A 26,409-nucleotide genomic window follows, 5' to 3' on the forward strand; every position below is an offset into this window, starting at 1 on the left:
GCTTCAGTTTTATACTAGAAGACAAACCTTGAAAAATACTATCAGTCCAAATATTCCTCTAACAATTGAACAATCGACGTCTTCGAGTGATGGGGTTTCCGATAGTTCTTCTTCTTCTCATGGTAACTCTAAACTCACTCCTACAGATTATTCTACATTTGATTTGTCTGATCTTGATGTCCCTATTGCTACTAGGAAAGGAGTGAGATCTTGTACCAAACACCCAATTGCTAAATACCTGTCATACCAAAAATTGTCCAATCATCATAAGGCCTTTCTTTCAAATATTTCTAACCTGCATGTCCCAAGAACAATTCAGGATGCCCTTGGTGATCCAGATTGGAAGTTAGCAGTCCAAGAGGAAATGAGTGCTCTTAGAAAGAATGGAACTTGGGAGATTGTGAACAAACCAGAAGGCAAAGCAACAGTAGGTTGTAAGTGGGTATTTACTATAAAATGTAAGGCAGATGGGAGCATTGAAAGATACAAAGCAAGGCTGGTTGCTAAGGGTTTCACCCAAACATACGGCATCAACTATCAAGAAACATTTGCTCCAGTAGCTAAAATAAACTCTATTTGAGTTCTCCTCTCCCTTGCAGTGAATCTTGATTGGCCACTCCACCAATTTGATGTAAAGAATGCCTTCCTAAATGGTGATTTAAAAGAAGAAGTTTTTATGGATCTTCCACCAGGGTTTGAAAAGAGCCTCGGGACAAACAAGGTATGTCGTTTAAAAAAATCATTGTATGGTCTAAAACAGTCTCCAAGAGCGTGGTTTGAAAGATTTGGAAAGGCGGTGAAAAGTTATGGTTACATTCAGAGCCAAGCAGACCACACACTATTCTTCAAGCACGCCAACGACGGTAAGAAAGCAATCTTAATTGTCTATGTGGATGATATAATAATGACTGGTGATGACAAGGGAGAGATTGAAGAGCTTAAGAGGAGATTAGCTCATGAGTTCGAGATCAAGGACTTGGGTCCTCTAAAGTACTTTCTTGGGATGGAATTTGCAAGATCTAAGGAGGGGATCTTTGTCAACCAACGCAAGTATATTCTGGATTTACTCAATGAAACAGGAATGCTTGGGTGTAAGGTTGCTGAAACTCCCATTGAACCCAACTTAAAACTTCAACCTGCCGAGGCTAAGAATGTGGTAGAAAGGGAGAAATATCAAAGACTTGTGGGTAGACTTATCTATTTATCCCATACTCGACCAGACATAGCCTTTGCTGTAAGTGTTGTAAGTCAATTTATGCACTCACCTGGTTCACAACATTTTGAAGCTACCTACAGAATTCTGCGATACCTAAAGGGAACCCCTGGGAAAGGTCTACTTTTTAGAAAACGTGGACATCTTCATGTAGAGGCTTATACAGATGCAGATTGGGCAGGTAGTATAACTGACCGAAGATCTACATCAGGGTACTGCACCTTTGTGGGAGGCAATCTTGTTACTTAGAGGAGTAAGAAACAAAATGTGGTGGCCAGAAGCAGTGCTGAAGCTGAATTTCGTGCAGTTGCTCATGGTATTTGTGAGGTCATGTGGATAAAGAGGCTTCTATCATACTTGAGGATCTCCACTTCCCTTCCAGCTAAAGTTTATTGTGATAATAAAGCTGCAATCTCTATTGCTCATAATCCAGTTCTCCATGACAGGACAAAGCATGTAGAGGTGGATAAACACTTTATTAAGGAAAAAATTGATAATGGAGTAATTTGTATGCCCTACATTCCAACAGTTGACCAAGTGGCTGACATTCTTACAAAAGGAGTACATAGAACTCAGTTTGAGAAACTTGTGAGCAAGCTGGCCATGGAAGATATCTTCAAGCCAGCTTGAGGGGGAGTGTAGAAATAGAATATTCTGTGTATATCTTAGATTCTATGTATATCCTATGTATATTCCTATTTCCTTTTTTGTTATTTCCATTTTGTATTATTCTCTTCCTCTATAAAGAGAAAAGGGAAATCATTGTATTATCATCAAGAAATAGAGAATTATATTTTCTCAATCTTGTTTAAACTTTCACATCTAGGATTTAACACTTGTTTGTTCCAAGGAATATACAGGAAGCTTTGGATGATCCGAATTGGAAATTAGCAGTCATAGAGGAGATGAATGCTCTAAGGCAAAGTGGCACTTGGGAGATAGTTTATTTTCCCAAAGGCAAGAAAATAGTAGGGTGTAAATGGGTGTTTACAATAAAGTGTAAGGCTGATGGGAGTGTTGATAGGTACAAAGCCAGACTTGTGGCTAAGGGCTTCACCCAGAGTTATGGAATTGACTACTAGGAGACCTTTGCTCCTGTTGCTAAAATAAACTCTATCAGAGTCCTATTGTCTCTTGCAATAAATTCATATTGGCCTTTACACCCGCTTGATGTCAAAAATGCATTTCTTAATGGTGATCTTGAAGATGAGGTCTTCATGAGTTTGCCTCCGGGATTCGAAAAGAAACTTGGGAGTGACAAAGTATGTAGGCTGAAGAAATCATTGTACGGTCTCAAATAGTCACCAAGAGAATGGTTTGAACGCTTTGGAAAGGCAGTTACCAGTTATGGCTTCCTTCAGAGTCAAGCAGATCACACTATATTTTATGAACACTCAAAAGTTGGTAATGTTGCAATTTTGATTGTTTATGTTGATGACATTATTTTAACTGGTGATGATGAGACAGAGTTAGCAGCCCTTAAGCAGAAACTTGCGAAGGAGTTCCAGATTAAGGACCTGGGAAGTCTAAAATACTTTCTTGGGATGGAGTTTGCAAGATCCAAAGAAGGTATTTTTTTCAATCAGAGAAAATATGTTCTTGATCTTCTTAGAGAAACAGGTTTCTCGGTTGTAGGATGTCGGAGACTCCTATTGAGCCTAATGTGAAACTACAGGCTACTAAAGCTGATAAAGTGAAGGACAGAGAACAATATCAGAGACTTGTGGGCAGGTTAATCTACTTGTCTCATACGCGGCCTGATATTGCTTTTGTAGTTAGTATGGCAAGTCAGTTTATGCACTCACCAAGGCCAGAACATTTCGAAGTGGTCTACAGAATCTTAAGGTATCTAAAAGGGACACCTGGCAAAGGGTTAATGTTCAAGAAACATGGTCACCTGCAAGTTGAGATTTACACTGATGCAGATTGGGCATGAAGTGTTGATGATAGGAGATCTACCTCGAGCTACTGTTATTTTGTTGGGGGTAAACTAGTCACCTGGCGAAGCAAAAAACAAAATGTAGTGGCTAGAAGTAGTGCAGAAGCAAAGTTTAGAGCTGTTGCCCATGGAATTTGTGAGGGAATGTGGATCAAACGAATACTTGAAGAACTGAAGTTTTCTCATTCAGTACCTATAAAAGTCTACTGTGACAACAATGCTTCCATCTCTATAACTCATAATCCAGTGTTGCATGACCGTACAAAACATTTAGAGGTGGATAAACATTTTATCAAGGAGAAGATCAATGTTGGAGTAACATGCATGCCATACCTTCCAACAACCGAACAAATTGTTAATGTTCTAACTAAGAGTCTTCACAAGAAGCAGTTTGATAAAATTATTGGCAAGCTGGCTATGGACGATATCTACAAATCAGCTTGAGGGGGAGTGCTGGAATTATGCTCAATTAAGGCTGATCTCTAGGATCAGTGTTTTATGTAAATATTATGTAAATATAGAAAGGTAATAATGTAAATTAGGATGGTAGGATGCTGTCTACTTCTTCTTTCCTTCTTTGCTAATAATCCTCTGCTTAAAAGAGGATATTGTACACATTCATTTTATTATTCAATCAAGACATTGTCTTTGATAATTTCTAAGTATATCTTTTGTATTTTTTTGGCAGAGAGTGATTGTTGTTGTCTTAGCCCTTGTTTTTTTTTTTTTTTTTTGGTGATTCGGGGTATGTCTTGACCTTGGTTTATAGTAGTTCTAGCGTTGTTCTTGTTTTATAAATTTTTATTTATAAAAAAAAAAACTAAAGTAAATTGGGTTAAATTGAAGGACCTGACATGTTAGTTACAAAATTTAAGACAATTGAAGGTTCGCACAATATATATATAACCAAATGAGTTAACATGGAAAATTGAGCTTCAATGTGGAAAATAAGTTCAATTCCCAACTCAATGTAATTATGAACCCAAAAATGAAGGCAGATTGCATAGTAGAATTGAGTTAAAGATTAAAGATTGCCCATTCTTAATTTTGGTTGCACTCAAATTGAAGCTTAATTTAATCTAATGTTGTACAAAAATTAACAAAGAAAAAAAAGAAATATATTTTCCTGAAGCATATGTTATAAATAACTTTGGTTAGTTACTAAATTAGTACTAGTATCCGCATAATGACTAAAGTACATGATTTAGGAATATAATGGTAAATTAAAAAAATTAAAATCTAATATAGAAATTTTAAATCAATTTATTGCTTAGCACCATTTTAATTTTAGGACTTGAAACCTATTTAACAACGATTTAGTGATTGGTATTATTTTAGTCTTAGATCTTTTTAACTTTAATTATTTATATTTATCGTTTAGGTGATTCAGGTACGTCCCAAGTGGGACCCAATTGATCAATTTGTTTTGCAATACCAGTATGAGTGTGATAGATCATATTATAATTGTATTTTCACATTCATTTAGCATCTTTAATTAATAGTTGTTGAAATACCCATTCAAAATAAATATTGAAATTGCATTCTTTTACTTGCATAAAAAGGGGAAATAAGAATATATTTCTTCCTTGTCATGCATGATTGTTGTTGTGACGAATTCATATTTTAAATGTTTACACTGTTGTTGGGCCTAATTGAATTGAAAACACTGTAGCAAGCATTTTGATATTTACTTAACAATATAGTATGATATTTATTTTTACTCATGTCGTGGGACTATCCATGCAAGAACCTGTATGCTAACAACAGTTAAGATTATTCGCTGGTGCACCAGATACTATTCCAGTTAGCAAGGTAGAGCTAACCCTGTTGTGTAGGCCAACACATTTGGGTATTGACTATTATGAGGCTAAGACCTATTGTTGTATTGATTGATATATTGAACTGACTGTTATGCTGTATTGAATGATTGTTGTTCTTCTTGATTAGTCCCTTATTGTGTATGCTATATGTCTTGCATTTCTTTGTTGATTGGTCCGTTATCTCTATCCCATCATATTTACTGTCATGATATTTTCATTATTTTTTTGTTACATGTATCGTTATTTCTCCCTATATAATGTCTTATATCCCTCACTAAGTTAGTTGAGACTTACCCCATTTTTTCCTATGTATATTTGTGTTTCCCTTCCCAATATTTGATAGACAAGTGGACTTCTGCAATCAAAGTACAAAGATTAGGGTATAAGATTTTCTTTGACTATACTCTATGCATGTTCTTGGTACAATTCTTATCACATGAGCTTTAGGTAGCGCACTGCCTATAGGATGTTGTTAATTACTTATTGATTAAGTGATGACTGGTATAAATTTATTGGTTAATGATATTGAAATTGTTAATGTGACATGCACAATTTGATTAATCTATAACATTCAATTTTCATTGTCGGTATTATATGAGTGACTTAATGAATAGATTGTATTAAGACTAATATGGTACTAAACTGTATGAATTGAAATTTGTTATCCATCGTCTTATTAAGGGATAGCGCCGGTCATAGTTCAATTTTAGGTCATGACATTAATAAGAATAGGAAGTGAAAAATATACTTATCTAACAGCTCCTCCAACCAAGAAGCACACGTGTTAGCAACATGGATAAAAAAAGAAAGAAAAAAAAAGTTACATAAACATTTTCTAGATTTTAGCTAGATTTTAGCCCCAAGGTTCTAGAAAAGGGTTGGAAAAATTTAGACGTTAGTAGATCTTTGAGTACAAGTTTAGATGTAAATATTGCTTCTTCTTCTTTCTTTTTCTTTTTTTTTTCTTATCTTTATGCTGGATTTCTTGGGTTATAGTTCCAAGAACATTATTTTTTCGATAATGTAGCTGGCTAGGCTATTGTGGTCAATGTATTTATTAGCAACTATTGGCAATATGCATGTATAAAAATCACCTGTTAGTGTTCTGAAGCATCTGAATCTGTTGGTGCAGCTTTGCTGATTCCTGCTGGTAAAACTACATACAATAGTAATTGGTTACAAGTAGTGCATTAGATAACAAGTAATAAATTGACAAAGTCTATTTACAAGGCATGCCTTGTGATGCGACAGTGAGTTATATTCTTCCAGTTGTTCCAACAATACACTCATGACATCTCTACTAATTGGTTGCTAAGTTACTTAAATTTTCGATCGTTCTTAAAAAAAAGTAAATGAATAAAGAAAGAAATTATCCTTCTATGGATATGGCTTGAGTTGCACACCCCAAACAAGACAAGGTATTTTGGGCACACGAGAACTTCTCTTTCAGAATAGTTAAAGGAGAGTTATTTTTGTATGTGTTTTCTTTTCCAAAGAAGTGAACTTACAATTTGAGTCCATGACTTTCAAATCACAAATGTGAAAACTTTATCATTTCTACAAAGGCTCTGCATCACATGCCAAATAGGGCAAAAGAAAAAAAAACTACTATAACTGATAAGTCTTAGAAGCTATTGTGTTTAGAAACCTCAATCTGATTGATATAGAGTATTATTTAAATAGAACTTGAAGACTATGTGAAAATTGAATAATCCATAACAGTTTTTTGTCCCCTTGAATCCTCATAAACAACCAAGCATGAAATCCTTTCTCTTTTTCTAATGCTAATTTAGACAATTTAACGACAGCAAGCTTACTTGGGCATTGATCTCTGGCGTGGGGCATGTAGTGGAAGTATCTGCAGTTGCCTTCTTGTATCTCTCTATTGTTGATTTTATGCTATATCAGAGGGAGAATAAAATTTTTCGATCAATCAAAATAAACATAACAAGTTAATCATGTGAGTGTGTGTATATTTACATGACATACATCTAATAAACAAAAACATCTATTGCTAGAACATTTTCAAAATTAATTAAAGTTTTTGACACTTGGTGCCTCTATTAATTGATAAAATGATACAATGATGATTAATTAATACTAAATACTCAATTTATTACTTAAACAGTTACAATTCTTTATGCTTACTATTTTAAAAGTCACAATTCTTCATGATGACTATTCTAAAAGTTGTAACTCTTCATAAAAATGTAGCAATTATAATTACAAGAGGAAATATGATTGCATAATTTTGCTAATTTCATAATTACTAGCAAGAAATTTGTTGTTGGCCAATTTAATAGCTATTCATATAGAAGATGATATTTTTGTCATGACTCGATTACCTTAAGCCAGAATGCATGTTGTAACTAATGAGAAGCTGAAATTACTCACAGTTTTTATTAAATCCACCGAAGCTTAAATACAAGATATTTGTAACTAAATCGGCTGCTAATCTTAAAAACCTACTACAAATTCTCCCATAATCAGCTTCTTTCAACATAAAGCTAAATTTATGCAACTAAACTTGACTTGATAAGCACATAACAAACTCCTAAAAAATCTGCAATAGAAGAAAAAAATAACAACCTCCTAAACTCATGGATGAGTCAACAACTAAAGCATAATTATCAACACTCCTCCTTGCTTTGGTGGTTGCACACACCAAGTCTAGTCCGTAGAGTTTCAAATTTGTCCTTAGGCAAAGCTTTAATGAAGATATCAGCTAACTGATCATTGGTTCTACAATATAGCAGAATAACTTCTTCTAACTTCTACACTTCTCGAATGAAATAAAGTTTAATATTGAAATGTTTTGTCTTTCCATGAAACACTAGGTTGTTTGAGATAGATATGGCTGCTTGATTGTCAACATTAATCTATATCCTCTCCTTTTGTTTCAATTGTAAATCCACTAGAAGCTTTCTTAGTCACAAAGCTTGATTCACTACTGTTGTAACTGTTATGAACTCAACTTCAGCAGTAGACTGTACAACTATATCTTGCTTCTTTGAGCACCATGAGAAAATCCTTGAACCGAGTGTGAAACAGTACCCAAAAGTACTCTTCATGTCATCCACAGATCCTCCCCAATCTGAATCAATATACCCTAGCAGCTTGAGCTCTTGATTTTGACTGTATTGAATTCCATAATCTAGAGTTCATTTGACATACCTTAGCACATGCTTAGCAGCCTTGAGATGAGACTTTTTTGCACAATGTAGGAACCTGGATAAAACATTAACCGCCTGAAGAATATCAGGACGTGTTATAGACAAGTACATTAGGCAACCTATCAGACTTCTATAGCAATGTTCATCAGCTTTCTCAGCTCCATATTCTTTGCATAACTTTTCATTTTGATTCATAGGAGTGGCCATGGGTTTGCAATCTTCCAACTTAAACTTCGATCTCCTTAGCATATTTGTGTTGGCACACAAAGATTCCTTGCTGATCTTGTTTAACCTCCATTCCAAGGAAGTAGGTCATCATTCCAAGGTCTATCATCTCAAAAACCTTCCCCATATCTTCTTTGAACTCTTCAACAAGCTTGACATTGCTTCCTGTTACTAAAAGATCATCAACATATACGAACACAATCAAGATGCCAGCATTCAAACTCTTAGCATATAATGTGGATTCACTTAGACTTTTAGCAAACCCAAGCTCTTTGAGATAGTCATCAATTCTGTTGTACCAAGCCCTAAGGGCCTATTTTAAACCATACAATGCCCTTTTTAGTAGACATACTTTATCCTCTTGCCCCTTCTTTGCAAAGCCTTTTGGTTATTCAACGAAAATCTCCTCTTGTAGGTAGTCATTTAGGAAGGAAGATTTGACATCTAATTGGCATACCTTCCATTGTTTCTAAGCTGTCATGGCCAAAAGTAATCTATTGGTGTCTAGCCTTGCAACAGGAGAAAAAGTTTCTAAAATTCAACTCTTGGTACTTGTGCAAAGCCTTTAACTACTAACCTGGCCTTATGTTTATTGATGGAGCCATTTGCTTTCAACTTGGTTCTAAAAACCCACTTCACACCAATAACATTTCTATTTTGAGGTATGTTTACTAGCTCCCATGTTTGATTTTTCTCTATTATTAACATCTCATCCTTCATTGCAGCCTTCCATTTGGGGTTATTTTTTGCTTCACTGAAAGTTGTTGGTACTAGTATTGCAACACTACATCTTTGGTAAATATCAGCAAGCAATCTAGCTCCTCTAACTAGTGGATCATCCACAATTTCATCTGGAATTAGCTCAGGTAGAATAGTTTGCTTTGCATCTTTTTTTTCCAACACCATTTCTCATCCTCAATAAAATGAACATCCCTGCTGATTAGAATCTTTCCAGTCTCAAGTTGAAAGACTCTATATGCCTTTGATTATGAGCTGTAGCCGATGAAAATACCAAGTTCTGCCTTCTTGTCTAGTTTATCCCTCTTTGCTTGTGGAATATAAGTAAAACAAAGACAACCAAACACCTTAAGATTCATAACTTGAGGTTTATTGCCAAACCAAGCCTCATATGGTGTTTTTCCTTCTACTGCCTTTGTAGGCAATCTGTTGAGAAGAAATATAGCAGTGCTAGCTACCTCTACCCAAAAAATTTTAGGAAGATCCTTCTCATGAAGGAGGCACCTCACCATTTCACCAATAGTTCTATTTTTCCTTTCACTTAATCCATTCTGTTGTGGAAAGTAAGGAGTAATGAATTGATGCTCTATACCAGCCTCTTCACAAAATTGAGTAAACTAGTTTGAGATGTACTTTGTCCCATTGTCAAATCGAATGGCTTTGATCTTGCATCCACTCTGATTCTCAATCCAAGCCTTAAATCTCAAAAAAATACCTGCAACTTTAGATTTAAACCTGAGAAAATAAATCCAGCTCATCCTTATAAAATCATCAATGAAAGCTATATAATATCTACTCCCTTTTAGTGATGGTTCTATCTTTGGTCCACTCAAATCAGTGTCAATGAGCTACAATTTTTTTGTTGCCCTCCAAGCTTGTTGTGGAAATGACAACCTTGTTTGCTACCCAAATTGGCAAGCTCTACAACTTGGTAAATGCTTAACCATAGGTGGCAATCCCTGCACCATTTCTTTTGTCCTCATCAGCAATAGTGCTTCTTGATTAAAATGTCCCAACCTCTTGTGCCATAACTCAGTTTTCTGTTTTGAAATATTGTAGGCTTCATGTTCCTCTTTCATAAGATCCAAAGAGAATTTTTTGTTCTTCATCTTTACTCGAAACAGTTCATTTCCCTCTGCATTCTTAATCAAACACATCCTATTTTCAAATAGGACTTTGTATCCTTTTTCAAGCAGTTGTGCAACACTTAAAAGATTTTGATTAATGTCAGGAACATAATAAACATCAAGTATAAGCTTGGTATCTGAATAGGTTTCAATGGAAACTTTTCCTTTTCCTTTGACTTCAATACACTCTCTATTTCCTATTCTAACTTTAGTGGTAGTTGACTTGCTTAGTTCCCGAAACAGCTCCTCATCATTTGTTATGTGATTAGTACAACCACTGTCCATCAACCAACTTTCTCCAGAACTGATAGTGGAAAAATAGGTAGCTATATAAACAATTGTTCCTACTCTTTCTTTTGTTGATCTGCTACTTGTGCACCTGTCTACTACTGTTGAGTTTTGTTTTTGCAAATCTTAGCAATATGACCTAATTGCTGGCTCTTGTGGCACTTCACATCAAGTCTCCTCCAACACTTAAAAGGAGAATGACCTTTTTCTCCCACAATGCTACCATGGAGGATAATTTGATTTATCTGCTCCCCAGGTGTGATTGAATTGCAAGGTTGATCAACACTTCCTTTCTTCCTCTGCCTCTTCTTACCATTGATTTGCAATTTGGCCTGTAAAGCCCCTTCAACAGCTCCTTCTTGCCTCATAAGTCTTCTCTGCTCTTGTGCCTGAAGAGCATTCAACAATTATGCCAAAGAGATGCTGGACAAATCCTTTGAGTTCTCCAAAGTAGAAATTGTTGATTCAAAACATTCTAGAAGAGTAACCAGAATCTTTTGAACTATTCTAGAGTCAAGAAACTCACCACCAAGTACTCTTACCTTATTTTCTATGCAAAGAAGCTTATCAGAATACTCTTTCATAGTTTCTGAGTCTTTCATTCTTTGCATCTCAAACTCTCTGATTAGGTTCAGCATTTGCATCCCTTTGATCTTCTCATTTACCTCATACTCTTTCTTGAGAAAATCCCAAATTGCCTTTGCTGACTTAAGAGTCATAATCCTAGTAAAGATAGTTGATGAAACTGCTATAAAAAGGCAGGCTTTTCCCTTGGATTTCTTTTGCTTATTCTCTTTGTGATTTATGATCTGTGCCATTGTTGGATTCTTTGGTAAAGGTGAAACTTCGTAGTCATCTTCCATTATTTCCCAAAGATCATTGGGTTCCAACTAGACTTCCATCCTCACTACCCACATTTGATAGTTGTCTCCATCGAACACAAGAGGTGTTGCAGCTATAAAGGATGTCTCAGATTGCATTTTTACACTCACAAGGTCCCTCAAGATATGACAGGCTCTGATACCAATGTTATAACTGATGAGAAGCTGAAATCACTCACACAGTTTTTATTAAATCTATTGAAGCTTAAATACAAGAGATTTGTAACTAAATCAGCCGCTAATCCTGAAAACCTGCTACAAATTCTCCCATAATCAAATATAGTCTTTCAATAGAAAGCTAAATTTATACAACTAAACTTGACTTGATAAGCACATAACAAACTCCTAAAAAATCTGCAACATAAGAAAAAAATAACAACCTCCTAAAGTCATGGATGAGTTAGCAACAAAAGCATAATTATCAACAATGCATAGATTGTTATAAGTACCATAACATACATATGGATGAAAGTATTATAGTACCATTTATTATTGATAAAAATACCTCCATCATGGAAAGATTTCAAGAGAAACCTCAAACACAAAAAGGATCAATTGTTCCTTGAAGAGTTAGCTAACCACTTCTGTAATGTGGAAGACTATTGTATACAAGATGAACACAAGAAGCATGATGCTTCCAACGTTTAAATTGTGGAGGAAGGTCAATCTTCCTAAATCACACAAAGGCATAGAAAATGGAAGCCAAGTAATTCATGAAGAACAAATCAAAGAAAAAGAAATGCATGCTTTCATTTTTTTTATTGTTAAAGGTGTTTGTTTTCATTGTGAAAAGGTCAGACACGTGCAAAACAGGAACATTTTCTGAAAATAATTTCAACGGTTAATGTCCTTCAAGATGATATGTTTTAGTGGATTAATTTTGGACCAACCAAACAAGGATAGAAGTCTTTTCAATAGTTATAAACTAGTTGAGCAACACATCCTATTATAATTGGGTAACTTGTGTACAATGCTGTGATGGAATGTTCGAAAATGGTTAAATTGATATTTGAAGCTTTATTCTTGATTAATATTGTTTTTATGGTCATAATGGTGCAAATTAAGAAAGGAAATAAGCCACTGACGTAGCAAGTTGTCGTCAAGAAGGGTGAGACCTTGACTTTTGTAATAATTAATTACCTTATCAAGTAAAGGTATGTTCCAAAGGTTGTTGATGAATAATAGTGACTTAAAGATGATAACAAGTCTAAGTAGATGACTTAGAAGAGGTGTAACTTTAAGTAATTAAGTGACTTTGAATGGATGATAATCTTAAGCGAATGGATCAATTCATGGATAGATTAGAGGGTACCTTACATGGAGTTCATGTTCTTTAAACAAATGATTCAAGGAAATGAGAAGACCTAAAGACAAGATAAGGTACGGAACACTATTGCTTTACCCAAGTGGGCAAGTGCATGTAGAATGAGTTAGCAAACATGTTCGTTCGTGTGCATCTAGAAACTACAATGCCAGTGCCTTGTAGTGTTGTTATGGAGTCCATGGACAGTAATTAATCTAGTTTCAGGTAAGAAGTCTCATAGTTTTCCCCCACTCAATATTAACATACTCAAGCTTGGTGTTAGTGTGCTAAGTTGGCCTAGGGTCTACAATGTTGAGGCGAGCACTTGGGTTGAGTTGTGTAACATCTCAATTAGTCATGAAATTGTTATGTTTTTCAAAGCCATGTATCGCATTACACAGACATGCACAAATATTTTTATAGGTCATCTTATTGAGCATGTGTCACTCATGATTTGTTTATTGAATTTAGATGCAAGTGTTTTGCGCGATAAAGGTAAGGAGATAGTAGAAGGGTAACCTCATGTTTGATAGGGGTCTTGGTGTTTCCGTTGAGTTATTTATTTGTTTTAATATATGTTTATTGACACACTTGTTTTTTGTTGTAAGTATTTCTATTTTGGATGATTGTCAGCATGCTAGTAGGAGGCTAGTTAATTTCAATTTAGATGGAATGTACATGCTTTGTTGTGGTGCCCAAGCCTAAGGCTTAGTTTATAGTTTCTCTTGAATTTAACTACTATTGGATTGTTATGAACTCTCTTATCAAGGTTGTTATTGTTGATTTGGATATAGCCTAATTAATGATAGTTATTTGTTGGTCAATTAGTCATATTTATGAATGTTCATAGGTTAATTGATATTGATTCTTGATGCACTATGTTCAAAATCTTGTATTCTGTTAGTGACAATTTATGTTATTTTGTTGATTATGAGAGTAAGTCTCACTAGGGATTTATATGGGTTTATTTTTCTATGTTTCCATTACTATAAGTAAATCCCTAATGAGTTGGTTTAGAGAGGATAATCATTTGACTTAGCAATTGTCCTGCATCCTTTATCAAATAATTTTGGTCATTTCTTACTTGTGATATGGTTTGTTGCTCTATAAAAGAGCTTGATTAACAATCATATTCCAAGATTACCACCCAAAGCAGGAATGGGTGGTGAAATATTAACTCAAAATTACTAGAACTTGGTGTTTCTTATGACCCATTAAGGGATTATTGCTATAAGTGTGCTTGGATCACCCATACTTTCTATTGAATGCAGGGAGAAACAAGGTAAGCTTTTAAGTCCAGATCAATCCTTAAGGGGTACGTAGTTACATAAAAAATCTATGCATGCCCTAGGTCGCCAAACAAACCCATGTGATTAAGAAAACAGAAGCAACTATGATCGAGAAGAAAGAAAGCTAGGAATTGCTACTAATAGAATATATATATATATATATATAACCAAAGTCGAAGAAAACAATGATTTAAAAGAGGATTATTTGATGACTGAGGCAAGCATAATGAGTTTCACACAAGTTAAAACAGATTAAGGTAATGGAAAACAAATGTAGAGGTTGGCTATTAGGGATTTCAAAAGTTAATGATGAAATGAAATGCTCACCAAAGTTCAGAACCCTTTTGCTTTGATGGAAGTGATTGAAAAGAGTGGCAATTTTGAGAAAGCAAATTTCTACCAGTCCATTCATCCATCAATTGAAATCCAATTAATTTCGAAAGAAAACATCTCTCGAGTTACACAATGTTTATGGCAAATGGGAGTCATATAAACAAAGAGGAAAAGCCTTAGGATGTCACCTTAGTCTAAAGATTGTAGAGAATTCATGGTCAATTAGGAAGACTATGAAGCAATAGAAAAGGAAGGAACTTTGAAGGAAATCAAGTAGTGATGGAACATCAAAATGTTAAAGATGGCCTATGTAGGGGTTTTTCTAATACTACCATGTTGGAGCTGCCTATCTAAACAAAGGAGGAAATTAGTTAATTAGAGGTAGGCCTTCATTCTCTAGATTCAATTCTTCAAACCCAAGCAAATGAAACATAGTCAATCTCTTCATTTTTTAAGCATTTCATCAATCTTACCTTAAAGATCACCTTGCTATATGAAGATTAAAGGTTTAGAAGAGGGATAGTTGTTTTGGAAAATAGAAAAGCAGAAGCATGAAAAGGATATAAGTTATTTTCGAAAAGCAAGTGTGAAAGGGCAAACAGATGAAGTGAAAAGTTCAAATATGTCACCTATAAGGAGACTTTAAGCATGTTTGTCACTCTAGCAAGATCCAAAGGATCTATACCAAATCAAACCACCCCATAGATACAAGGAATATTCAATTTGATTAAGTTAGAGTATTGTTAAGAGGTTTGGGCTTTCTCTTTTCGTCTTATGATTCTATTATGTTTTCTTTTGGCTTTCTTACTTAGGGTTTTTTGTTTTTGTCATTTTTTCTTCCATACTTGAGAGTTTTGTTATGGTTTTCCTAGCTATTATGTTGCTCAGCTTGCAGGTGGGCTTCTTGCATGGCTATAAATTATGTATTTCACTGTTAAGAGTCCTTGCCCAGATTTTTTGGTGCATGTCCTCTCGGGTAGCTGTTTTGTCTTGGGGTTATGTCCTTCATTTCAAGCCAAAAAGAAGAAAATAAAGAAAAAGAGAACTTCTTTGGTTTATATAGGCAAAATTTTGAATTCATCTAAACAGTTATCCTTACCAAACTTTTTGTATGGAAACCTTTCTTTCTCTTCTGCTAAAGTTTTCTTTGCTAAGTTTTATATGGAAAATTTGAGTTATATATATATATATATATATTGAAAAATCTTTCTTGCCCCAAACAATAATATTTTATTTAGTAAATATGCTTGTAATTTCTAAAGTGTCGTTAATAAGTTTATCTTCTTTTTTTTTTTTTTTTGGTAACTGGTGAAAATTTTATTCTCTTTAAATATATCCCATACAACAATCATCCACATCCACCAAAAGCTATTGAATACATCATACTACAAAAAAACAGCCATCCCACAATTACCTCAAATGGATCAAGATGTTTTCATCATTGATAGGAGCAAATCAATGGTAGAATTTGAACACAAATTCAAATAACTCATAGAACTCCAAGAAGGGAGATGCGCCCATCATAATTGGCACTAGGGGATTCAAGCAAGCAACCAATAGTGGAACCACTCTAGTATTTCTCCAGTGATCAAAAAGATCTTCCAAAGATTTAAGATAAACCCATTTAATACCCCACCACTCTAGGATTTCTCTGTACAACTTCCAAGCTACTTCTCACTAGATAAATAGAGGTTTAATATATAGATTCAGGACCTATTAAACATAATGAACTGACATCTTAATTGGCTAGCATACCCAAAATTTAGAGGCAAACCCTTGTATTTAATCTACCGTGAATAGCCAATCAAACAAATAATTCTACTCTAGAAGTGGTTAACCTACACCATATCTTGGCTGCACAATAGCTAGCAAGATCTTGAGGCGTGGAAGATAAAAGATCTAGTTGCTTACCAACATGAAAGCATAATAAAAATCTAGTCAGAATTAAAAGACCATGAGAGTTTATTTGGGGTATTCTTCAATTGAACTTATGAAATTATCAACATAAGGGTTAATAGTTGCTCTGTTTCCAAACTAAATAATTTAGTTTCTTATCACCCCACCTCAAAAGTTCATTTAATCTTGAATTCTCTAGTAGTGTTATCAATTTAATCTTGGTTTATATAAACCAGAGCTCAATTAAATATCTGAATATAACATTTTCTTTTTATTTCTAGGGTAATCTTGCAACTAAACTATTTCACCCACCAACGCCATGGCCCCATCCTTCCTTGATTTCCATTACTTGTCCATGTCTCCACCTCTATACTACCTATTCTGACATTTCCTTTTGTTTGATCCATATACATCTCTTGAGAACTCGTCATTCATCCCTTACCTTTGCCTTTATATTACTTTTGAGATTATAGTTCATACAGTTTTCATTGTTTCATAGCCCGAAGCCTCATTTCGCATGATTCATTCCCTTGTCCATTCACCTTAATTCCCCTTTCTATCTAATAATTCACCTATATCCCTAAGATATCATCCCTAGTTTCCATACTTTATCGTATTTAAGATGTTGTTTCTCTTTATTTCATCCCCAATCTTGTCTTTCCTTTCTCCATTTCCCACTACAACTCTTACCCTTACTCTATTTCTTACCTTGCTCTAGACCTCACCCTACCTGTTTAGATCGCCTTTGTCCTTTTCTTATTCCCATTGCTTCTTTTTGTTGGATCTTCTAGGTTGTAACCCTAAAGATCTTTAGTTTGAAAAACCACTACCTAATAGCTATCTTATTTCATTGGAATGGAAATAGGGAGAAGGCAAGGGTGAGGAGTGTCATCCTATACCCTAAACTTGAACACTCAAACTCATTATCAAATTCTCAATCAAGGAAAACCAAACCAAACCTCACCCCATCCTCGAGGTTCAGGGATCTCATCAAATCAGCCTTACATCCATTCTGAACCCATCCTGAACCTCATCTGAACATGTGATTGAAATTAAAATAATATTAATATAAGAATGACTTACAATATCTAATTAAGATGTCTATAATTATAATTTAAATATGAAAAATAATATTATAAAATTAAAATTTAAAACAAAACTAATTTTTAATATATTTTGATCCTTTACAAACTTAATAACTTATTCATGAGTTGAAACATAAATAATAACCTAAAAAGATAATATAAAAATAATGCATATAATACATATATATACATACATGCATATACATATATATATATATATATAAATATATAGGTTTTGATTTGAGTTAAGAGTCAGGAAGTATTATCCCCACCTTTGCCTTGCAACCTTTTGTTGACTTTTGTTTTTCCTCCATAAAATTTATCTTAATTTGGTCTGACCTTGAGAGGATGAGGTTTGAATTGGTTTTTATCCTTAAAGAAATAACAGGTTTTCAGCTTACTAGTTCTTATTGTATCCTTCCCTTCCCTTTATCTTCTATTTGTTTGAATCAGTCTCTCCCACATGTTGATTTCCTCTCAACACTAGCATTGCTTGTCTATAAATGCACTTGTGACATGCAAAAATCGATTAGCCATTCCAATCATTATACTGCCACTATTCTGTTGGGTTCGTCTATTGTTTCTTGTTGCTCCTTTCGTCTCCAAAATCGTGAGTGCACATGAGTTTTAAAAAAACTTGTTATATCTTGAAGGATAGCCACCTTAGCCTTTGCATTGTTTTGAGAGGTAAAAATTATTCTTATGTTCGGTGACATTAGTCATGCCTCAAGCCTAGTACGTTTATTGTCCACCCTTGCCTTATTCTACAACATACTCAAGTAATGCTTAATATATATTAATGGTACTCCAACTTATAAGTTGTTATGCTCTCTCGAGTCTTGTTGCCTAAGTTCTTGGCTCATTTTTCCTTCTCAAAAATATTTTTTTTTTCTAGATAAATGTACATGACAAAAGCTACCCCACCTCCACCATCAAAAGAAAACAAAAAATGAAGTGGATTGGGTATCATAAATAAGTTTAGCATCACTTATCTAGAGATACCTTGCCACTAGATTCTCTAATGAGTTTCAACATCTTACTTGAAGAGTTATTTCAGTGTCATCTTGCTAACGCTCTGTTCAACAGTTAGGAATTTTTATGGGTTGAAGATGTCGACAATTTTGTGTTTAGGGTTAGGTTATTTTTGGTTGTCCCCTTGTGTAGGCCTTTGTTTTGGGCCATGTCTTTTGTCTGTTGTATAAGCCCACCCTTGTTCCTAGCTTAGTTTATGTATTGCTGTAACATGTTTTTCTGTTGGTTTCGTGATGGATTGAGCTTAGGAATAGATAGCAAAACAAATAGAGGTAAAGAAATTTCAACTAAAACTTGAAAGTATAGAATGAAAGAAGAACACCACACTTATTGAGTTCAATGGATTGTTTAAATACACAAATCATCCTTATCTAACAATCTATTCAAATACTTCCTCAACTATAAGAGATAACTTATCACACAAAAAAAAAAGGACTGCAACTAAGACTAATCAAATAATTCAAAACATAGCCTAAACTTTAAGAATTTTAAATTAATCCTTGTTTGCTAAATTTTTTCTAACAAACCAGCTAAGAGATAGCTTTGAACGTTATCTATTTGAACATGTTTCAGCAGCTTATCAGCTACAGAGGCATTCTTTCACAACATTTTCTCTTGCCAAAGATTAAACTATATACAATGGCCTGAGCTATTGTCTTAGTGATTTGATGCTTCATTGAACAGTTTATGTATTGAATTTGAGTAGAAAAAAAAAATCCTCTACAACTTGCATGAATAACACACTGATCAGTGATCAACAACCATTGGGGGCACGAATTTTGATCTCCTAATCCTTTTGTTGGTTTTTTTTTTTTAATGGAGAAAAAAGAAAAAAGAAGGAAATGTACAAGGAACAGAGAATAGATTGGGAGAAATGATAATTCATATTTCAATTTTGATTAACATCTCTACTAGTATATAGCAGAAAAAGAAAACTAAAATGCTAACTAATAGTCACAAATTATGCTATGATCCGCTAACAGACTAACAACTCCTAAAAACTAGGACAACTTTATTTGCTAGAAACATAAAATATAAAACTAATAAAAAAGAAATGTCATGTGGACTTATGGCAGTCCTGAAGCAATCTTTAACACTCCTCCTTGCTTTAGGCTGCAAATGCAAACTTTTAATTTTGACATGTCTTAGATATAGACATATGGGCATTTTATGGTTTATGGTTATGATGCATAGGTATGGTTATAGGGCATAGGCATGAATATAATTTTTTAGTAGAGTTAAAATAACTCATCTTCCTCCAATTGACTATTTATTGTTGCTTTGGCTTTATTTTATTGTTGATTTTTGCATACCCTCTCCACATGACCCAATTGACCACATTTACTGTATTTGATATTTGGTCTCCACCAACACTTATTCTTTGGATAATTTGTCTTTTTACAATAAGGATAAGTAGGATGATTTCCCTCATTGTTCTTCATTAACTTTGCTTGAAAAGCCCCTTCCAAAGAGCATTCTGTCCTCATCAATCTTCTTTGTTCTTAAGCCTTATTTACAATGTTGAGTAGTTTGTCAGAATATTTTTTGATGGATTCTGTCTCTTTCATTCTTTGCATCTCAAATTCTCTAATCAGGTTCGACACCTGCATATTCTTTGTCCTCTCATTGCCTTGGTATTCCTTCTTGAGATACTCCCATATATCATTTGCAAATTCTAGGTTCATGATTCTAGAGAAAATTGTGCTTGAAATTGCATAGTACAAGCAAGCCTTTGCTTTTGATTTTCTAGTCCTTGTGTTTTTATGGTTCTTGTTCTGAGCAACTGTTGGATTGTCAAGTAATACGAGCAACTGTTGGATTGTTAGGTAATACAGGAACTATGTTGGCATTCTCCACTACTTCCCACAAATCCAAAGCTTCCAAATGAACTGTCATTCTGACAACCCAGTCTTGATAGTTGTTACCATAAAAAATTGGTGGTGCAACATGGGAGAAACTATTTCTAGCTTCCATTTTTTAAGGTTGTGGGCTATAGTGTTTTTTTGATTGTGTTTGATTTCTCTCAACTCACAAGTCCCTCAAGAAATATGCTCTGATACCATTTTGTTGGTTTTTTTTCTATGGAGAAAGAAGAGAAAAAAGAAGGAAACATACAAGGAACATAGAATAGATTGGGAGAAGGGATAATTCATATTTCAAATTTGATTAACATCTCTACTAGTATATAGCAGAAAAAAAAAATTGAAATGCTAACTAATAGCCACAATTCATGCTATAATCTGCTAACAAACTAACAACTTCTAAAGACTAAGATAATTTTTTTTACTAAAAATGTAAAATCTGAAACTAATAAAAAAGAAATGTCACGTGGACTTATGGTAGTCTTAAAGCAATTTTTAACACATTTCTCTTGTTCTTGAGAAAGCAAAAAATAAAAGTAAATGAAGTTGAGGTAATTTAGTAAATATAAAACTTTTATCAAAAGAAATAAAGGTTAGACTTTTTCTTTTTCTGATATTTTTTCTTGATAATTAAGTACCTAGAAGCATTTGAGGATCTATTACAATTATTTAAAAAAGAAAAGGAAGAATGGATATATTATAAGCACTTGAATACAAGTCCATCTTCCTCGCCTACTTTTGCAACGATTCCTGCCTGCCATTTCTGAGCTAGTTTAACCATTAAAAAAAAAACAAAAATGTAATTGCATCTTCAAAACTTAAATAAATTAATTAGTTCTATTAAGATGTTTTGCATCCTAATTAATCTGCGAAGAAGATACGTATGCGTTGCATACTTTAATGCACCTATGCATTTGATTATGGTTCTATATATACTCTTATTCTCTTCTTTTCTTTGTTCAGTTTTGTTGTTCGCACTTCTCAGAGACTGCATTTTTCCCTTATTTTTTTGTCTTGAAGATCCAGACCAATAGGTTGTAACACAGTAAGATGGATTAGTCTTGCAGCAGATTTAAGGTTATACAAAGAAGTGAAAAGAAACTGAAGGTGGTAGCTGAGGTGACTGATATATCGACAGAGCTATGAGGAATTCTTGCATTGATATGGAGGAGTTAATGAGGCAGTGGTGCCTCTGAATCATCAAGAAACACTAGAGTGTTACTCAGAGTCAGTGTCAGCTCCATTAAAATATTGGAAATTGTGAATCTCTCTCTCTCTCTCTAAACATGCACCTGTCCTAATCATCAGAAGGAAGTAGATTAGTGTCTCTGTGTGTGCAGAAGAATGGAACAAAATCAAGAAAAAGCTGCACCCAGTTGCCTGCAGTGAAGCCTCATTCATGGCTTAACATGAAACTGGAAAAAGAGAGGAAGACTCGAGAGAATTGAATGTTTCAAAACTTATGGCAACAATTACTGTGCGTGGCGGACGTACTTATAGCTTCACAAAAGAAACACAACAAAGAAAAGATAGAAAGGACTCTATGCTAAGAGAGGAAACTACTGTAACTTTCGAGAATGATAAGAGTCAATCTAAGAATGCAAATGGGTGGGCATCGAAAGTCAAGACGCCCATGGCACAGATTCTAACCAGTCGTTGACATCAAATTGGAAGTGGGAGGACACCCGTTAAAGACTGGTTTTCTAAGCTTACTTGGTGCAAGAGATATTTTTGAACTGATCGTTACAGAACAGATTAATTTCCTTATTTTTCCCTATCCCTAGAAAGCAATAATTATTATATATAAAAATATGCACACACAGAGGTTGCATCTGTATTTCTATACTGGCATGTATAACTTTCCTAGCACGTAAGCTATAGGTATTTTTAATATTTTTTTTTCTTTCTTTTTTTCTCAGCTTGTACATATTTTTCTGTAGGAATACGCCTTTCTTCCTTTGTGTTAGAAATAATTAAAATAGGATAAACATGAAATATTCTTTCCAAAAAAAAAGACTAATCCTATTTTGAATAGCTATGGATGGCAATAAAAATAGGATATCCAATTATATTAGATAATTGTATGTATATAGAGGTTTACCCTTTAGGATGATATATATATATATATATTATGAATCAATAATAAGGTCCATTTAAGTGAGAAAGTGGCCAACAATTTGAAGTTATAAGGATTGCAAAAGTTCATAGTTTTGCAATCCAAAAACTATTATGATGAATTTTTTATGCCAATTATAAATAGAACTGAAACACAAATGTATAAAGATATATTGTTAGATTTACAAAATTGTTGTGAAATCTAATTTTAAGACGAATATAAAAGGATTGTAGGCATAAATTATATATGAAGAAGAGTTTCTCCCTCTAGGGTTTTTCGAAAAATAGAATCTTTCATTGTGGATAGAACCAATTAGCTCCTTAATGGCCATGGGTCGTTGATTGCCCTTGTCTCACTGCCCCTTTTTTTATCAAACATTCTTTCACAGAGCCTTTGGCTTCATTGCTCTTGAAGCTTTCCCCCTCTCTTTCTCACCTCTTTGGAAAACCCAATTGTGGTTTCACTATTCAAAACTCCCATGACTCCCTCATCTATCCCCTTCTCTCTCAAACCCTAACTTTGCCTCTTTTCTTATACCCTACCTTGGTCCCTAAGCGGTCCCTTCCATGTCCCCTATTCCAATTTTATTTAGAAGAATCTTCGAATGAACCACTTGCTGCAAATGGTACATATGGTCTCCCTAATGTAGATATAGTTAATCCATGCATGAAATCTAGGTTCAACATCAATGACTAAGGTGTGCTAGCCATATATCGGATCCAATTAAGTGTTAATGAGATCGGTCTCTTCATCTTCAACCTCTATTGTGTATTTTTTTTTTTTTTTTATGTAATAGTTATATATATAAAAGGCCACCACCACCACCAAAAGAGAATGAAACAATTCCTATTGGTACGTATCTGCACACAAGAACTTCCATCTTCACTTACACTGGGGTCTCTACTCAACTAACTACTAGCTAGCCATATCTAGCAAACTGTTGTTCTTCCTCTGTGACGCAAGTGAGCCTGCAAACATTGGGGTTTATGTATAGGTTTTGCTTTAAGGTTTTCTCATGCTATGTATGAAGAAAAAAAAGTCACACTCTGAAGAGAAGTGCAATCATCAATACATAAAAGTGAACAAAAATAGAAGAACAATGAAATTACACAATGGTAACTTTAGATCTTATCGTATCAGGTTTCATTATCAAGAAAAAAAATTAAAAAAAAAATATCTTATCCTATCAGATGTAGGTTAATGGAGAGAGTTTATCTAACAAATCGGGAATAAGTTGGTAACAGCTCGAAACAAATTAAATCAGCAACTAAATGAAGGTATTAGCCGAAAAGACATAATTAGCATTGAAGAAGCGAGTGGAGTTGCAGTCAAAACTGATTGTATATTTATATGAACTTCGATCTTTATATGAAGATATAGCAGATAACATGGCTAATTCTTAATTTAAGAAGCAAAATCCAGGAATATGTATGGCACTAACAATATATAAACTACTGAAGAAATTAATTGACGGTAAATTTATATTACTTGTTGTTAGCAAACTCGTAGACACGGCCTCGACTGGAGAAGACAATGAGTGCAACCTCTGCATCGCAAAGTACTGACAATTCATAAGCCTTCTTCAGCAGCCCATTCCTTCTCTTGCAGAATGTAACTTGTCGGTTGGTATTGTTCTCAATCCTCTTTATCTCGATCTTTCCTCTCCCCATCTTAATTGGAAACCTAAACCCACCAAAAAAACGTGCCCTCATGTAAGCAGTTATTAATTTCTTGACCTCTATCCACATAATAATACAAATAAGAACAACAAAATATATCAACTCATTATCTTATTATGGGTCAGTCAATGACATACTATGAATGGTGGATCATCTCCTGCTTTCGTTTTATCATGAATAGAAATTTTATGTCCCTTACTAGCTAGTGAAGAGTAACTAAAGCAATGCAAACAGATAATATTCTTCTTATCTTTGTATATATAAAAGAAGTACCCATGACATCTGGAAAACCCACAAGCCCAAGATTATTGGGGGTTTTCTCTTGCCATTTAATCTCCAAATGTGCTGATTTTATGCACACACTCACACAGACCTATATACATGTGGAGAGAGAGAGAGAGCTTTGAAAATGAAAAGAAAAGGAAAACCTCGACAAAGCTGAAGAAAACATCCTAGTATAAAAAAATCAAGACAATAGAAATGCAAACTTACACTATGATCATCAACAAATTCATAGTAAAGCCTGGATCTGCACTTATTCAGTAGAATGTGAAGCCGGAATGAATGTATATCTTCTATATATTCTGCTACATACATACATATATATATATATTGTTAGGTAAATTGGTTCTGCTATATATATTAATTGGTGTGTGTTTGTGGTCACTATTGCATATATAATATATATATAAGCGATGTCAACCAGCCAGATTATTAGGTCTAGAGAGAATACTGAATCAAAACTACTAGATCCACAACAATATAAAATATTGGGCAAAATACCTCCATTTTAGATGACAATACCTAATCAGTGGTTGCATGAGAGTCGTTCAGATAACTTCAGAAAAGGGAACAAAAAAAAAAAAACTTGGAGAAAAATGAAGAACCTTCAGAAGGGTAGGAGAAAGCTTTACTAAAAGATTACATATTGAAGCAAAAGGAAAATAAAAAGAAGCTGCATTAGATCTAGATCAAGCAGATTTTTCTGCAAAACCTAATATTGAGGGAAGAGGGAAGGAAAAAATTTAACAAAAAGATAGTGGAAAGAAAATCTTTGAATATGTAAGATAAATAAGGATTCATCTTCGGCTTCTGGCGTGCAGAAACAAAGCTTGCGAGACTTAAAGCTTGATTAACATAGCTAGCTATATATATACAAAGAAAGAGGGAGAGAGAGAGAGAGAGAGAAGAAACTGCAAACCTTTTGTTATTATTGTGGAGACACAAAAGGAGAAATGTTTCAGAGGTGTGGGAATAAGGAATTAGCAACAACCATAAAAAGACTGGCTTTTAGAAGAAGAGAGGGATGATGAAGCCAAGCATAGGGAGGGGAGGGAGTGTTTGTTACCTGATGCTGCTGAGCAATATTTTGCTATATTCCGGTGACTCCAAGCTTCCCGAAACAAAACACCATTGCCAAACTTAAACCCAATTCTACATATGTGTTTTGTATAATTGAGTTTCTTAAATATTATATATATATATATATATGTATTGATTTTTCACTCCTGCGTGTGTATCGCTCTCTCTAGATTTCTTAGCCCTACCACGCCTGTAAGTCTTTAGGAATAGAGCCAGCTGGCTGCTTAAGCAAATGGGTTTTTCCATTTTTGTAAATCTTGTGAGGCTGTTGTTTTAGCTCATTTTAAACAGCTTCCACTCCATTTCTGCACCAGATTCTGCAAGCCCATATTTCTCTTTACACTGACTAAAATACCCTTCTTCTCTCTCTCTCTCTCTCTCTCTCTCTCAGACACTGACACTGACAACGAGAGGGCACCAGATAATTAAAGATACCAGGAAATTGTTTTGGTGCTTTCCACCATATAGAGGCACTTAAAGTAATTTGGTGGCCATTGTTGTTCTTTAACTTCAATATCATGTATCTCAAACCCTAGAGGTTAAGCTTTTCTATTTTTAACCATTAGAAGGTCAAAGTCATAGTCAATTAAGAGAAAAAAATTGGGACCGAGTCAAATTCGGCCGATGCACGTTGTCATGGGTACTATTAAAATTAATTTTTTAATATAAAAAATAATCTTTAACAATAATCCAATCAAATAAAAAAAAAATTACAAAAAACTATTTCAGTCTCCCCTACATAGATTTCTGAATCTGTTCCTGTAAATAACCGTCATCACTCGTATACAATACATTCAGGACTTGCCTAGTTTTATAACTTGGAAAAAGGACTGGTCATTCTATGATGTGTAGAACTTCTATTCTATTAATATTCCAACTCGTGCTCGCAAAGCAACTAGAGCTGGTGGATTGTTTCTTAAAGTTTGTTGAGTAATAAATTGTCGAATTCTGGTTTGATTAGATTTAGTTGTTATTATCTATTTTTTTGTTTAGAATTTATCTTTCTTTAGGGGTGGTTCATTAAGTCTCAACTGAACTGAACTGACTG

General features: G+C 34.2%; 1 protein-coding gene across 1 annotated transcript in view; it reads right to left on the reverse strand.

Annotated features, from left to right (window-relative positions):
- Positions 1-25,437, reverse strand: part of LOC127807272 (agamous-like MADS-box protein AGL11) — a 53,117-nt gene extending 27,680 nt beyond the window's left edge. Inside the window, exons 1-4 of the mRNA XM_052344986.1 lie at positions 25,348-25,437; positions 23,809-24,003; positions 6,790-6,871; positions 6,067-6,128 (exon numbers count right to left, since the gene is read on the reverse strand). Of these exons, the coding sequence (XP_052200946.1) occupies positions 6,067-6,128; positions 6,790-6,871; positions 23,809-23,990 (326 nt within the window). The 5' untranslated portion in view covers positions 23,991-24,003; positions 25,348-25,437. The remainder of the gene's footprint in view (positions 1-6,066; positions 6,129-6,789; positions 6,872-23,808; positions 24,004-25,347) is intronic.
- Between the last annotated feature and the right edge of the window lie 972 nt (positions 25,438-26,409).

This window comes from Diospyros lotus, chromosome 8 (genome assembly GCF_014633365.1).
Source record: "Diospyros lotus cultivar Yz01 chromosome 8, ASM1463336v1, whole genome shotgun sequence".
Lineage (NCBI taxonomy): Eukaryota > Viridiplantae > Streptophyta > Magnoliopsida > Ericales > Ebenaceae > Diospyros > Diospyros lotus.